The sequence below is a fragment of the Bos indicus x Bos taurus genome, chromosome 19 (genome assembly GCF_003369695.1).
Source record: "Bos indicus x Bos taurus breed Angus x Brahman F1 hybrid chromosome 19, Bos_hybrid_MaternalHap_v2.0, whole genome shotgun sequence".
Lineage (NCBI taxonomy): Eukaryota > Metazoa > Chordata > Mammalia > Artiodactyla > Bovidae > Bos > Bos indicus x Bos taurus.
In genome coordinates this window covers 58,919,351-58,935,557 of record NC_040094.1, presented here as the reverse complement: position 1 = coordinate 58,935,557, position 16,207 = coordinate 58,919,351, and the positions used below count along the sequence as shown (strand labels likewise).

Sequence of the window (16,207 nt, the reverse complement as noted above, 5' to 3'; positions counted from 1 at the left end):
GGAGCCCCCGACGCCCGCCTTGCGCCCCTACCTCTCCGTGTCCTTGCTGAACTGTCCCTTCCCCACGTCGTTGACAGCACAAAGGCGGAACTGGTAGGACCGTGCGGGGACCAAGCCCTTGACCATCACGGAAGTAGCTTCAGGGTCCACGCTGGCCAGGAGCACCGTCCAGGGGGCATCTGCCGGGACAGAGGGTGGAGGCAGAGGTGGGCATCTTGGGGGGCATGCTTCCTCCTGCTCCCACTCCCTGCAGCGCTCCAGCCTCGTACTTAATACCTCCCGCCCAGCTTGGTCCAGTAGAGACTGGCCGTGTCACTTTTCTGGGTCCTCTTAGCCCTCGTGTCCCAGGGTTGGAGGGTACTGACTGGGGACGGAGCCGGGCTCACAGGAACTGAGATGCACTTGGCTTTTTTAAGTCTTTATTTCCCCCTCAAATTGATGAGCAAACTGTATTTAAAACACCCTTCAAGTGATGCCTGCTAATTTGGGAGCTCACAGCTTGGGGGTGGAGGATAAGGAGAAATAAGAAAACTAATGACCGGCGTCTGGGAATCCTCTGGGTGCGGGGTTCCGGGACCAGCAAATGCCTCACCCGGCTCCCTCTCACAGGCCGCAGGGAGGCGGACCCCGCGCTCCGCACTGGGGAGCGGGCCGCCCTGCCTTTGGTGGGTGCGGGGGGCGGGCGCGGACCCTTACTGTTCTCGGACATCTCCAGGACGTAGCGGATCAGCGGGCTGTTGCCGTCGAAGGGCTTGCCCCACGTCAGGTTGATGGCCCTCCTCTCCGAGGTACTGAGGGTCGCCACGGGGTGCTCGGGGGCATGAGGCAGCTGCCTGGAGGAGACAGACGCGGTGGGCCCCCTCGGAAGGTCTCGAGTCAGGGGGCGCCAGGACTCGGTCTGAGCCCCCAGACGTCTAGCCCTCAGCCCCAGCCAAGCCTTCGGCCCTCTACCTAGAGACTGCGTGCCGGCTTTGGAGCCCGCCCAGGCTCCAACCCAGGCTCCCCGCCCTGGACGGCGGCCTCCCTGAGCTGGGAGGCCCGGGGCGGGGGTGCTGGCGCGCGGCGGGCGGGCTCAGGCCGCCCGGCCCCTCGCTCCCGCGCCTCCGCGTCCCCTCACCTCACGCGCAGGTGGGCGCTGCGGGAGTCGTTGCCGCCGGCCGAGAGCACCCGGCAGGTGTAGGTGCCGATGTCCCCGGACCAGGTCTGCGAGATGCGCAGGGAGCCGCTCCCGTCCAGGCGCACGCGGGGGTTGCCCTCCGTGCTCAGCGCGACGCCGTCTTTCTCCCAGACGTGCCTGAGAGGGGGAAGAGCTGCTCAGCAAAGAGACGCCGGCGAGGTGGGGCGGGGGCTGCCGGGGTGGGCTCAGCCCAGGGCAGGTCTGGAGCAGGGAGCTCCAGAGGCGGGCGGGGGGCGAGCACCAGGCCAGGGCGGGGACACCCACCATCACGCCTGCGGCGGGGGTGGCGGGGCGCGGCTCGGGCCAGGAGCCGACCCACGTCGAGTCAGCATCCAGCGTTCACACCTTCAGTTCAGGTCCAGGTCCCAGCCTGGTTGCTTCTGACCCGAAGCCACCGCCAAGCCGCCCAGAGTGGGCACAAGTTATTCTCCCAAAGAGGTTAAAAGATAACGGCTGGAAAAAGGATGAACGCTTCCGCCTAGACTACATTTGGGGATTAGTTTTATGAAGAGAACCATCACATCAATGCATCACTGTGACAAATTGACCTTAGTGTCCAAAAAAAAAAAAAAATCACTTTAGCTTTGGTCAGTCAGTACAAAGGGGGACTTGAGAAATTACACACACACCCGCGCCTGACAATGAGAGATGCCTGCTCTGGATTTGTTCTGGAGGAGACACAATAATTGTCATCAACACACACAGGGTGCCAGCTCCTGGGAGGATGCAGGGCGGCTGCCCCCCAGGGAAGGTGGATCAGAGCAACCAGGGCAGGGGCTGGGCTGGGGCACTTTGCAAATAAGCCATCAATGACTTAGTGTGGGGGCAGGGACTATCTATACAGCCCTAGAACTCTCTGGGTTTAGGGAGGGTGAGATGGCTAGAGAGAATGAGTCTGTACTATTTTTAACTTAAAGTTAAAAAAAAAAAGTCAGAAAAGTAGCAAGTACAGATGAGAAAAGAGTAGAAAAAAAGGAGAGAAAATTCAACGGTTTTCCCCTATTGTTGTTCAGTTGCTTAGTCATGTCTGACTCTTTGTGGCTCCGTGGACTGCAGCACGCCAGGCCTCCTGCCCATCACCAACTCCCAGAGTCTGCTCAAACTCATGTCCGTTGAGTCGGTGATGCCATCCAACCATCTCATCCTCTGTCATCCCCTTCTCCTCCCACCTTCAATCTTTCCCAGCATCAGGGTCTTTTCCAATGAGTTGGTTCTTCACATTAGATGGTCAAAGTATTGGAGCTTCAGCTTCAGCAACAGTCCTTCTGATGGCTATTCAGGGCTGGCATTTGAAGGTAAACCTTCCAGACGCTTCTCTCCGGGCCCCCTGGGTAGTTACCACAGTGCTACTACGTTCTGGGCTTGAATGTCCCCTGGCTACTTACTGGTGGTGTGGTCCTGGGGACGTTTATCAAATACGGCATGCCTCACCTTTCTTATTTGTCATATGACGGAAGAAATACCATCCAGCCCACAGGGTTGCTGTAAGGACTGTGTGAGTTAGTATAAAATATTGGAGTAGCACTGGAAACACGGTGATTGATAGAAGTTATGATATATGTTTACTGATACAGTATATTTTGAGTATGAATAGTACCTAGCTGCTGCTGTATAGCACAGGGAGCTCAGCTCGGTGCTCTGTGGTGACCTAGAGGGGTGGGACTAGGGTGGGTGAGTAGGCATTCCAAGAGGGATGGGGTATATGTAGATGTATGGCTGATTCACTTTGTTGTACAGCAGAAGCCAACACAACATTGTAAAGCAATTATACTCCAATAAAAAAAAAAAAAACAATACCTAGCTATTCATCCATCCTGATTTTAAAGCTGCCGTTTCCACCCAAGACGATATCATAAATTCCATTTAATGTGACATTTCTTCACCATGGTTCACTTGGCTGCAGAGTACTTCAAATAATCATTCCTCTGTAATTGATCCTGTAATGATGGGCATCCAATTTACCTCCTTGTTTTCTTTTTTTTTTAAATAAAATTTTTTTGGCCACATCACACAGCCCGTGGGACCTTAGTCCCCAGCCAAGTATCGAACCTGAATCCTCTGCACTGGAGGCAGGGAGTCTCAACCACAGGACAGTCAGAGAAGTCCCTAGCTCCTTGTTTTCTGATCTTACAGCTAATGCTGTGATGAACACCTCTATGGGAAAATATTTGCCACATTTTAAATCACTTCCTCGGGTATAAATTCTCAGCAGTAAATCTGAGTTAAATGTTAAGGTGTTTTGTACATATTTTGCAAATCACCAAAAGTGATCACTGTCAGTTCATTTCTTTGTCTAGAGAAGGATCATCTTCACGGGCACTGATGGGATAGGTAGAATTTTACTTAAAAGCGAATCTAGCTGCAGAGGGTAATGCCTGCTTACAAAACAACCCATGACAAGCAGACACGCTCTGTCCAAGACACCATGCCTTAGGAAGCACCTATCACTGCCTGCAAAACAACAGCCTGAACCTAAAGATGGGCTTGTTCTTTAGTCGCTAAGTCATGTCTGACTCTTTGCAACCCCGTGGACTGTAGCCCGCCAGGCTCCTCTTTCCATGAGATCTCCCAGGCAAGAACACTGGAGTGGGTTGCCATTTCCTAACTCCAAGGCATCTTCCCAGCCCAGGGATTGAACCCACGCCTCCTGCATCACAGGCAGATTCTTTACTGCTGAGCCACCAGAGAAGCCCCCATGATCAATTACTTAAATCTAATCAGAAATACAAGGGATAGAAGAAGAAGTGAACCACAGCATGAAAAAGCTGCTAGCCAAATCCAGATGTGGGCTATTCTACAATAAGGATATTCTGCAAATTATGGCCCACTGCCTGTTTGTGTAAATAAAGTTTTATTGGAACACACACACAGAAACACACCCATTTGTTTCCAGATTGCTTATGACTGCTTTTGAACTGCAGACACAGACATGAGAAGCTGTGACAAAGACTATATGGCCTTCAAAGCCTAAAATATTTACTCTCTGGCTCTTTACTGAAAACTTTTGAGGCTGTTTCTCCTGTAGAACCTGGTTTCTCCAACGTATTAAGTGCATGAAAACAAGACAAAAATGAAAACCAAAATAAAGACAAGAATAAAAAGAAAGGGAACTATGTAGAATAAAAGAGATGCAGCAACTAAACGCAATGGGTGGATCCTGTTTAAACCCTGAGTTAAACTAACTCTGTGCACAAAGGCTCTTTGAGACACTCATGGTGGCTGAAACACGGGGTGGTGTCAGAAGAAGCCAAGGAATTGTTCACTGTCTCAGGTGTGAGAGCTGACATGGCTGTTATGTTTAAAGAAAAGTCCTTTTTAGTAAGAAACACACATAGACATACCTAAGGGTGAAACTGCATTTTGAAATTTGCTTTTAAAAGAGATTTGCAGTTAAAAAAAAAAAAAAAGCCTGGGGAAGATTCACTAAACAAGATGAGCAAATGCAGATGATTGTTGAGGCTGAGAGGTAGTTCAGAAGGACTGAGGATCCAATTCTCTCCTTTGGGGTATGTTTTAAAACTTTCATAAGAGGATGTTAAAAAAAGAACCCATCAGTCCTTTTAACTCAGGGGACATTTTCCCCCAAATAATCCATAAAGATATAGCTGGCTATTGAGCAATTTTGATGAGTGGTTTTTAGCTTTAAATAATATTAGATAGTCCTCAGGCAACAGAAGATGTGCAAAAATATTTAGTTACAAGGGCATTCAGAATGATATTTCTTAATATTAGTAACAATTCAGAAATAATCAAATTACCCAGTGTTAGGGAATTGGTAAGATAAATTATGGGGCGTCCACACAGTGGAGGATGGAATAGTCATATAATTGAGTTTACTCAAAAATATTTATTGACAGAACAAGATGTTCGTAAGAGGTTCTTCGGGGAAAAAGCAGAGTAGAACGCAGTGTTTTTAGTTCTTCAAATGGCATTCAAATATTCCTGTCGCTAATGGAAGGAAAGTGAAAGTGTGAGTTGCTCAGTCGTGTCTGACTCTCTGTGACCCCATGAACTGCAGCCCCCCAGGCTCCTCTGTCCATGGGATTCTCCAGGCAAGGACACTGGAGTGGGTTGCCGTGCCCTCCTCCAGGGAATCTTGACCCAGGGATCGAACTCAGGTCTGAACTACCAGTGAGGCCCAATGGAAGGAAACACAGATCAATCTACTTTTCTACTTCTTCTCTCTCACCCTCCCTATTTTCTCTGGCTTATCTGCATTTTTTGTATCCTCCCCCCAAAATGGATATCTGCTAATATCCATTTTGGGTAGCTGTATAATAAAATATAGTAACAATATTGATTAATATTAAGAACGGGCTGCTCATCTTATGTACAAAACACAGATGCACAGACTTAATGAACGAACTTACAGTTGCCAGGGGGAAGGGTAGGAGGGATAGTTAGGGAGTTTGGGATGGACAGGTACACTCTGCTATATTTAAAATGCATAACCAACAACGACCTACTCTATGGCATAGAGAGCTCTGACTCAATGTTATGGGGCAACCTGGATGGGAGGGGAGTTTGGGGGAGAATGGATACATGTGTGTGTGTGGCCGAGTCCCTTTGCTGTCCATCTGAAACTATCGCAACACTGTCAGTTGGCTACATTCCAATATAAAATAAAAAAAGTGGACTGTCCAGATTCCGTCTAGATCTGGGTTCAGACACCAGCTGGAAGCAATTCTGGAGGCTTTTCATGCTGGTACCTGCATCTGCCCAGCCTGCCTCCCCTGGGCCCGCTATTTATTCTGAGGACACATAACCAGGATTAAGCGGCTACCACTCTAGTCTGATCCGGTCATTCAAATCCTTTCCAGTCTGTCTGCTCAGGGAGCCCCTGGTATGTTTCCTGCAGCCAGATAGGGACTCTAAATCTGGCCGCACATCCGAGACGCCTCGGGGACTTCTAAAATTACTTAAGTCTGGGGGCCTGTCCCCCCGTCAAGACTCCCCTCCCCTCACCTAGGCGATGGAAGGCAGACGAGGGCGGGAGATGCGGAAGTGGACTTGATCACAGACTTTTGCCAATTTAGGGGGATGAGGGACCGACTCTGCTGTCTCCCCATCTAGAACAGATCATCCTAGATGGCTAAGTCCATCCTAAGGCGAGGTCCCCTCCAGTAAACTGGAAGCATGACTTCTCATCCGTAGTTCGCTGGGGGACCTGGAAGGTGGGCCTACAGATATACTGCAAGGGGTCCCTGAATCTCTTTGTTCACAGGAATTGTCCAGAGTACTAATAAAATGTGCCAGCGCTTCCCAAGTATTTGTAGATAACATTTTAATAAATAAAACACCAAAGTGTTCCTTAATTAACAGAGCTTTTTGTTATGATAAAAATTTTCAACTGACGGATGCTAAGATGATAGTGACTATTTCTGTAAGTGTCTGAGACCCACGGCTGTGTTCTATGGGGGTAATGTGTGGGTTCTCTTGGAAGACATTTTTACAGTTGGCATATTAATGTTTAACAACACTCTGATAAACACTGGGATAAGCAGGTTCTGGATTATTTGATGGCCACGTTCTAACCACAGCTACGTGATTTCAGGGCTCACGTCTGCGTTTGTGTGGTACCACACGATGACTGTCCAAAGGGCCGACGTTCACTGTTTAATGAGGCGTTTCTTTAAGTGGGGCCTGAGACAGAGCCTCTGAGAAGGGGTGTGGGGCTAAAAGTCTAGTCTCCTTGAACGGCCGCTGGTGCAGCCACCTGGGAAACCAGTAGGGAGGTTCCCTAGGAAACTAAAAATAGAACTGGCACATGCGCCAGCAATTCCACTCCTGGGCGCAGATCCAGACAAAACTCTGCTTCAAAAGATGCACGCGCCCCAGTGCTCACGGCAGCATCGTTTACAACAGCCGAGACACGGAAGCGACCTATGTGTCCATCAACAGGAATGGATAAGGAAGCCGCGGTACGTGGGGACACCGCTCGGCCACTAGAAAGAACGAGACGGTGCCGTTTACAGCAACATGGATGCGATTAGAGGTGATCATACTAAGTGAAGTAAGTCAGAAAGACAAAGACAAGTATCACACGATGTCACTTAGATGTGGAATCTAAAGCACAGCACGAATGAACCTGTCTATGAAACAGGCACAGACTCAGGCATAGCCGGGTAGACTGGCTGCCAAGGAGCGGGGTGGCTGGGGGAGGAATGGAGTGGGAGGCTGCGATGAGCAGACATACGCTTTTATACACAGAATGGATAAGCAACAAGTCCACCGTATAGCACAGAGAACTGTATTCAAAATCCTGTAATAAACCATAACGGAAAAGAATATTTTTTTAAGAGAAGAATGCGTATATATGCATAGAACTGAATCACTGCTGTGCACCAGAAGTTAACGCAACACTCTGAATCAACCGTGCTTCAGTAAAAATAAAATAAAGGAAAATGAGGCAAATATAAATATCAAGAAATAAAGCCTAGTACACTTGGCTTCCTGGGGTCCCACCTGGCACAGCCCTACGGCCATACGCCTAGTGGCCACCAGGTGGCGCCCCAGGACGCACTTGGGTCCCACGGGCTTGGCCGTGACTCCAAGGGGTGTCCCTCACCGCCGGGCTGGCCAGCTCCCTGCCAGGGGCTTCAGCGGTGACGTTGCCCACAGAATAGAAGCAGCACGAGGGAGTATTTATTTCTAAGGAAGCAGTTACTTTTTTTTTTTTTAAACTCAGCATCCAAAGCTCAAGAGTTTGAAGGGGCTATTTTCTCCCAGTTCTGGCTCGGAAACCTTGCCCAGAGATGGCCCAGGAAGTGTCTCTGTGCCCTGCCTGGCGGGTTCCCAGCTTGTAGGCCTGTTTTGGCTGCTCCCTGCGCTCCCAGGCCTCCCCAGGGGCTTTCTCGGTTGGACCTGGCTCCCTCCAGGCTTGCGAGGTCTGGGCTCCCGTGGAGGACGGCAGGGGTGGCCCCTTTCGGCCCTGGGCCCCTCACGTGCATCTCACTGGAGGCCCTCCACTGGCCCAGACATGTCAGGACTCCCACGCCTCTTCACCAGACCCGTCTGCTGTCCACGGGTGGGCAGAGGGTCTAAGATCTGTGGGCGAGTGCTAGCAGTGGGGTCCCGAGCATCTCAGGGCTTCCACGTCTCCCCAGACAGAGGCTTCTTTCTCTCCCCCTCCCTAAGGCCCCCCACCCTCTTTCCTACGTTCCTCCAGCTTTCATCCCCTCCCTCCACCCCAGGCGCCCCTTCAACTCAAGCTGGCTCAGTCCCCAGACAAGTACCATTGCTGTCCAGTCGCTCAGTCGTGTCTGACTCTTTGCAACCCCATGGACCGCAGCATGCCAGGCTTCCCTGTCCTCCATTGTCCCCTGGAGTTTGCTCGGATTCAGGTCCATTGACTCGGATGGACATGCTTTCAATCCTCTCATCTCTGCTGCCCCCTTCGCCTTTTGCCTCAATCTTTCCCAGCATTAGGGTCTCTTTTGTCCCTAGGGTCCCCAAGTCTCAGTCCTGCAGTAAGTCTGTACGTGGCTGTTCCCTGACCCCCACGGGCCGCACTTACCTCCCTGGCATGGACACTCAGCCAGCAACCAGCGACCCCCGAAAGCTGCCCCTCCCCTCTTGCCTCCAAGGGGCTTCGGCCGCAGGAGTACCTGACAGTCACTCGGGGGTCGTGGGTCACTCCGCACACCATGGAGGCCTGGGTGCCCTTGATGACGCTCTGGTCCTGTGGGGGCCTGGTGATGCGGGTCCGGGCTGAAAGACAGCAGGGAGGTGGCCTGGTGGGAAGGGGGACAGGTGGGCCCCAGACGGACAGGTGAGACGCAGGTGTGGGGGAGGGGTCCTTCCGGTGAGCCGTGTCGTGCGGCTGAGCTCTACGGCGGACTGGTCCACCATGGCGCGCGTCCCAGGACACTAACAGCCACGTGTTTCCATGGCACGTGAATTCCGGGAAGTGACGCTCATAGCGGGGGCCCTTTTAATTTTGTGCCCACGGGATGGACAAAGAAATAGAAACCTGGGGGTGATCATGGCCGTGTTCCCAGGGGTCCAGCTGGGGTAAAAATAGGACCCTCTGCCTCTGGGTCTAAGCCGTCGCCCGCCAGGCCCCTGGCACTCAGGCTAGGAGGGCGGCCCACCCCTCCGTGTGGTGCCAGACCCCAAGGGGCGGGAAGGGGCTTGGGAGGCTCCCCCGGAGCAGGGGCCAGCAAACCATAACCCGGGGTTCACGTCCGACCGGGGGCCCGTCTGGGTAAATCCCTCCGTGTTGGCACCCAGCCATGCCGGGTGCATTCAGCACTGCCTACGGCTGCTTTCTTGATGAGACGGAAGAGTTTGTGGAGCTGTGACAGAGACCGTCTGGCCCCCAGGGCCTGAAACGCTTCCTCTCTGGCCCTTTCCAGCAGAAGTGTGCGGATCTCTGCCCTAGGCTTGGACGGTGTGGCAAGAGCCCCACCCACCCAGCACCGCCCTGGGGATCGTGACCTTCCCGCCCCCTCCTCTGAGCTCCTCTGTCCAGGTCTCAGGACATGTGGGCTGGACAGACAGGCGGACGTGGGGCTGCCGGGGCTCTCACATGCTCAGCAGACGCTCATGCACAGGTGTGGAAAGGACCCCCGCCTGGCCCGGGCACTCACCCCACACCACCAGGTCGGCTGAGGCTTCGTCCGCCCCCCGCGAGTTGGTGGCCAGACAGGTGTAGGTGCCGGCGTCGGAGATGTGCGTGGGGCTGACGAGCAGACTGCCCGACTCCAGGAGCGTGAAACGCGGCAGCTGGACCGAGCCGCTGGCCAGAATGCGCTCCCCTGGGGGACATGGGCTCGGGTGGGCTCAGGCTGCCGGCCCGCTGCCCCCTGGCCACCCCCTGGCACTCGGCCATCACCAGAGGCCTGGACCACACCTCACCACTCCCGTCCCCTGCCCCAGGGTAGGCTCCCAACTTTAGGAAGGCCAACTGCAGGCGCCCCTGAAGGGGGCATGGCAAGGGTGGCAGGGCTGCAGACCAGTCTGGTTTCTGACCTGGGGACAGACACAGGACGCACGGTCCCAGAGCAGGGGGCCCGGACGGAGCCCGGGGCTCCTGCTGTCTCTCCTCCCACCACGCTATTCGCCCTTCAGCAGGGAAGATCAGCGCTGCCTCCCGCTGGCGGGCACAGCCCTCGGAGGCAGCTGGCACCTGGGCTGGGGGGAGGGGACAGACAGCTGCGACAGGGTGGTGACGGGCCGCCTGCAGAAGGATGCTTCTGGAGTCACCTTCAGGGGAGTGCAGGGGAGCGGCAAGCGGGAATAGCCAGTGTTGGGGTGCAGAGGGGGGCAGCCCTCATGGGGACAGACCTCCCACTGGGGACCTGGGTCTCTGATGGCTGGAAGGAGAGAGGGAGGGAAACCCTTGTGTCAGAGTGTGTCTGACAGTGTGGTATTGGTGACCATGCCTGTTTTTAAAAGAAAATCCCACCTGCTTGTACAGAGGGGATTGTCCATGTGCAAGCTTGTGGGTGAGTGGGTCCCTTTGCACACGTGTGTGGGAATACTGAACTGGGAAGTGCATCAGGTTGGAGTGTTTATTTCTGGGTCTGGGCGCACAACCCACCAATACTAACGAAGCATCCTCTGTGGGTCACTCTGTTCTAAGCCCCGGGGAGACGGCAGGGGACAAAACTGAAAGCCTGGAATGGTGGGAGGCGGGGTAATCAGCAGACTGAATATGCCGATGACCTTGTGTATTAGAAGGTGGGGAGACAGAGCAGGAAGGGGGAAGAGGGAGGGTGTGGGTGAGAGGAGGTTCACGTGGGCAGAGGCTGGGGGTGTGAGTGACAGTGTGTACCCGTGTGTGTGTGTGTACATGTGTGTGTCCCTGGGGAGGGTTGTGGACCTGAGTGTACAATGCAGAGGCGTGGAGGAGGCTCGGGGTGGGTGGACTAGAGGGACAGCTTGGGCTTTGCTGGCTTTGCCTGGGGGGGTGGGGCCCCCCTCCCTGTACTAGCAACCTCCACCACGGCACTATGTCAGCCAGCACGGGCTGGTCTCCTGCTTCCCAGACACGGTGCAGGCCCTTCACAGGCACCCGCTCATCTGGTTTCCATGCTGCTCCCAGGGATGTATCCCACCGCCCCCCAGTTTATAGATGGGAACGTTAAGGCTCCGAGTGAGTAAATAACTCACCCAAAGTCATGGATCCCACCAGAGGCAGAGCCTCTGGAGCCTGGAGCCGGATAGGGCAGCACACGTTGCGTTCCGTGGTGTAAAAGAAGCCCTCTGGGGTTGTGCAGTGCACAACCTTCCCAACTGTGCATGGGAAACCCCACCTGGCTGGCTCCGGAACTGAGCCCCAGGGCTGCCTGAGGCTTTTGGTCACCCTCTAAAGTCAATCAGTCTCAAGTACCTTTTTGCCAAGTGATGGCCGGCCGGGGTGCCCCCGAAGTCTCACAGGCCAGCACCACTGACATGCCGTCGATCACCGTGCTGTCCAGGGGGCCCCTGGTGATGTTGGGGGCGATGCCTGCAAAGGGAGACAGTGGGGCGTCTTAGCCACATCCGGTCCTGTCCTGCCCTGCCACTCCCATTGGTGAGGGTCCCTCTTCAGGGAAGGCTGCAAGTGTTCTGGTAGGACCCCGTGTCAGGAAGAACCAGAGTGCCCACGAGTGCCCCCTCACCACCTGCCCCGTGGAAGGACCCTGGTGACGCCAGTCCCTGCCCTGCCTCGATTCTCAAGCCTCCATCTGGCGGAAACTGAGGGCTCCCAAGGGTAGCTGACACCCTCCATGACAGGGTACACGGGATTCACCTTTCATTAAACATGAAATCGAGGCTCTGGTTTGTAAAAGAAAAAAAAACAGTACTGGCCACAGAAGCAGCGGCGTGACCGGCCAGAATCACCACAGAAGCGGCAGCGTGACCGGCCAGAGTCGCCCGCTCCAGGGGGAAAGCCTTCTGGGATCCTATTTCTGCATCTCAGCAGCCTATTCTCAAGAGGCCCCTGGCTTGGAGGAAAGCTGTGTCCTGGGGGTGGGGGCGGGAGGAGGAGGGGAAGGGGGGGGACTCAGGCAGGACAGCGAAGGGGACTCACTGGTGACGGCCAGGTAGGTGGAGGTCTGCGCCTCGCCAGCCGCGTTGCGGGCAAAGCACTGGAGCATGCCAGTGTCGTCAGGCACCAGCCCGCTGATCTGCAGGCCCCCGTCGCCTCGCTGCCGGAAGCGGCTCAGCCTCCCCACCTCCACCAAGGCCGCGTCCTTGTACCAGGTGATGGAGGGCGGCGGCACACCTGGGGGTCGAGCGCCTACCGTTAGCCGCCTCTGAGGGATGCTCCAGCCCCGTAGGCTGCGGCTGCAAGTCCTCAAGATTGGGGGGGTGGGGATCCTGGTGTGTTCTGGTTTCTAGAAACTTCTCAGTGCATTTAGCGTGCTAAGTCGCTTCAGTCTTGTCTGACTTTTTGCGACCCCATGGACTGTAGCCCGCCAGGCTCCTCTGTCCATGGGGATTCTCCAGGCAAGAATACTGGAGTGGGTTGCCATACTCTCCTCCAGGGGAGCTTCCCGACCCAGGGATCGAACCTGTGTCTCCTGTGGCTCCAGCCTTGCAGGCGGATTCTTTACCCACGGAGCCACCGGGGAAGCCCAACCCTTCCCAGAGGGGCCACTACTGGTCTTGGAAGTGGGGAAAGTTGTTCTTAGATTCTCAAATGCTCATAGAGTAGGCATTCCAAGCAAATTTACAAGTTCCTGGGGTTAGTTCAGCTTGGGAAGGCTGGACATACTGTATTTTATTCTGGCATATTTAGCGGAGTCTTTTGTATGCTCTGGGAACCTCCAGCCAGCCTTTCCAAACCCAGGTGAGCGCACAGCCCCACATCCAGGGGCTCGAAGGTGGGACGGGGGTTTCTTCGGAAGCCCCGTCCTGCCCCGCCCACACAGAGAGGAGCATGGGGGCTCCTGCTAACCCCTCAGCCTTGCCCGAGCTGTGTCCCCAGCCTGGCACCCTTTCCCCACATCCCTGGGCCCTCCCGTCTCTCCCTCTGCATCTCTGCTCAAACGTGACTTCCACAGAAAAGCTCCCCAGGCTCTGTTCAATGGCCGCCCTCCGGCGCCGAGCCCGTCAGCCTGCTTCTCCTTTCCCCGCACTTTTCAACCCCGACGCCCATGTCTCACCAACTCCCAGCTACGCCTTTGTTCGCGTCGTAATGTCTCTGAGATGAGGACGTGTCTTACAACCGACAGCATGTCATAATTTAATTGGCAGCCTTTTTTCTTTCTTAGTGGCGCATAAAATAATGGGGCATCTTACATACAACCCATGGCATTTTAGATGAAATGAAATAAGGTATCTTTATTTGTTTATTGGTTTGTCTGCCTCCCCTCATGAGAACGCACAGTTCTGGAATAGCAGGGATCTGGCTCTTGGGTTCATTCTGTGCCTCTCCAGCCCCGAGAACAGTCTGGGCACACGTTGCCAAAAGTGTCAGATACTCAGTCATGTCCGAGTCTTTAGGACCCCCATGGACTGCACCCCTCCTGGCTCCTCTGTCCATGGGATTCTCTAGGCAAGAATACTGCAGTGGGCTGCCATGCCCTCCTCCAGGGGGTCTTCCCGACCCAGGGATCGTGGTAAGCCCACCCCCCACCAAATGTGTGTCCAATAAATCACTGTCTTCCCCGCGTGTGATCTCAGGACGGGGGTCAGTGTGCCCCCTCCTCCTCCACAGGGCCCTCCCTCCTGCCAGGGTTACAGTCTTCTCTCTGCTCATCCTGTCATCCCATTATCCCAGATTGCACCCTGGTTTTGGGGTGTCTTTTAGCTCAGCTGAACTCAAAGGAGAAGGATGGGAAAAGCGGTCAGGGTGCAGGAACTCTGAGAGGGGCTGGGGGTTAAGTAGAAGTGGTCGCAGGAGACGAAGCAGAATGGCCCAGAAACCAGGCAGAGACACGTCCAAGTTCTAGCAGTTCTGACATTACGACAATATGGCATTGTCCGCAACTCTCACATTATGGGCAATTTGAGTCTGTCACCTGTCCTGAAATTACGGTAATTTGGATTCATTTGTAACCTTCAAGTTACGGTAACACAGGGTTGATTTCCAGCCCTGAGATTACGGTAATTTTTCCTGTTTGCTTCCTAGGGTGTCTGCTTATAGCCAGACTGACTCTCTGCTCAATGGTGAGAGGGTGGCGGACTTTAGAACAGTCCGCGTCAGGGAGGGGAGAGGTTGAAGGTCTGGAGAGACCTCGACCCCCTCCAACCAGCCCACCGGGTTACCTTTGGCCCGACAGGGGATGTCCACCACCTTCTCCATCTCCGCTGTGATGTGTCTCTCTGGCTCCTTGACAAACTGAGGTGGTTCTGCAGGAGGAAGGACCAAGGGGAGGGGATCAGAGCCATGCTCTTGTTGATACGGCCGCTGATCGGGTCACCCGTGCTGCCCCTTCACGTCGGGGGGATTCCAGCATTCCCACCCTGTCTCACCCAGCACGGACAGGTAGGCGCCGCGGACGACGGAGGGGACGCTGCTGCTACGCAGGACGGCCTCACACTCATAGTAGCCGGCGTCGCTGGCCGCGGGGTTGGGGATGGTGAGCCGGCGGTTGTAGTCGCTGATGCCGCTGGACAGCAGCACCCCATCCTTCTTCCAAATGATGTGCAACTTGATCAGAGGCCTGGATGGGCCGAGGGACGAGGCGGTCAGCTACAGGGCCTCCCAGGGGCTCGGGAGGCAGGGCAGAGTGTGGTGAGGCAGCCAGGTGCCGGGTGCCAGGTGCCTGAGTTTGCCCTGCCCCTGCCACTTCCTAGGTGCAGGCCGTTGTGTGGGCTAGTCTGTCAGGGCTGTGGGCCTCAGTTTCCACGTCTGTACAATGGGGACAACTATGCCCTGCCCCCTGGGGGTTGTGGTGAGGGGAGACCTGGCCCATGATAAGTCATGCTCGAGGGCTCTCGAGAGCAGGAACGTGGCCCTTCCACACGTCTCTCTGCCTCTGCTCTGCCCCGTGTGCCGTGCCCTGTCCAGCGTAAGTCAGTGGATGGGAAAGTGTGGAAGTCCTGAAGTGCACGTCTGGGGTCTCAGCTGCAGCATGCAGGAAACTTTAGTTGCAGCATGTGGGGTCTAGTTCCCTGACCAGGGATTGAACCTAAGCCCCCTGCTTTGGGAGTGCAGAGTCTTAACCACTGGATCAGCAGGAAAGTCCAGCTTTCCTCTTGCTCGCGCCTTCATACAAGGAGGCCGGGGCGACAGAGGCAAATGGCTGCTCCCCAGGCTGCTCTGGATGTCAGAAGTGAGTGGACCCTCCACCAACCCCAGATGTCCTGGGCCGGGATCCGCTCCTCTCGGGTGGGCCCTGCTTGTGTCTGACAGCTCTCTGACCATCGACCCTCCTCCAGGCTAAATACCCCATCTTCTTTCGTGGGTCCTCACGGGACATTTCTGGACCTTTGTGAATTGCACCTGGTCTCCTCGGAACCTGCAGGTCAGAAGTGCCCGCTGGGGCTAAAGTTGGGGGGGGGGGCGGAGGCAGGACCCACCTGGCATTGGCCACACACTCCATGGTCACCTCCGAGCTCCCGGCCACCACGCTGGTGTTCTTGGGAGGAATGATGATGGCTGGAGCGATGGGATCTGCAGGGCCGCTGACATCTGGGGAGAGGAACAGACGCTGGGAATCCCATCTGAGCCCAAACCCCGCCAGAGGGACGCTGCGGGAGACCTTTGTCCTTATTAGGGGGGGTGGGCAGATGCCCCACAGCCCCAGAGCTGAACCTCCAGACGCTGACCCTGGGGGACCCTCCCCACTTCCATCCTCCCCTGCTGGTGGGTCTCTGCACAGTGTCCAGGGAGAGCCCACGGGAGACCTCAGGATGCAACCCACGTCCCCCCATAATGCAGCCAGGCCCTCCTCCTCATCCCCTGTCCTGGATTTTTTTGGCCTTCAGAATCCTTCCTTCCAGCTGCAGAAATGCCTTGACAAGGACAATACGTTGTCAGTAAGCCGACAACATCTCGTCAGCTTGCTTCTTCACGCGCCACCTCTTCCACCAGAATGCAAACTCCCCACACTGGGCTGAATACTGTCCCTCAAGTTCATGTCCATGACA

The 16,207-nt window shown here is 55.1% G+C and overlaps 1 protein-coding gene across 2 annotated transcripts in view; it reads right to left on the bottom strand.

The window, feature by feature from the left end:
* The window catches only part of SDK2 (sidekick cell adhesion molecule 2), a 267,728-nt gene that overhangs the window by 76,019 nt on the left and 175,502 nt on the right, over positions 1 to 16,207 (bottom strand). For both annotated transcript variants that reach the window (XM_027518872.1, XM_027518871.1), the window contains exons 6-15: positions 15,638 to 15,749; positions 14,588 to 14,778; positions 14,381 to 14,464; positions 12,198 to 12,392; positions 11,514 to 11,630; positions 9,769 to 9,936; positions 8,785 to 8,887; positions 1,118 to 1,294; positions 697 to 833; positions 32 to 179 (exon numbers count right to left, since the gene is read on the bottom strand). In XM_027518872.1, coding sequence (XP_027374673.1) covers positions 32 to 179; positions 697 to 833; positions 1,118 to 1,294; positions 8,785 to 8,887; positions 9,769 to 9,936; positions 11,514 to 11,630; positions 12,198 to 12,392; positions 14,381 to 14,464; positions 14,588 to 14,778; positions 15,638 to 15,749 — 1,432 coding nt within the window. The remainder of the gene's footprint in view (positions 1 to 31; positions 180 to 696; positions 834 to 1,117; positions 1,295 to 8,784; positions 8,888 to 9,768; positions 9,937 to 11,513; positions 11,631 to 12,197; positions 12,393 to 14,380; positions 14,465 to 14,587; positions 14,779 to 15,637; positions 15,750 to 16,207) is intronic.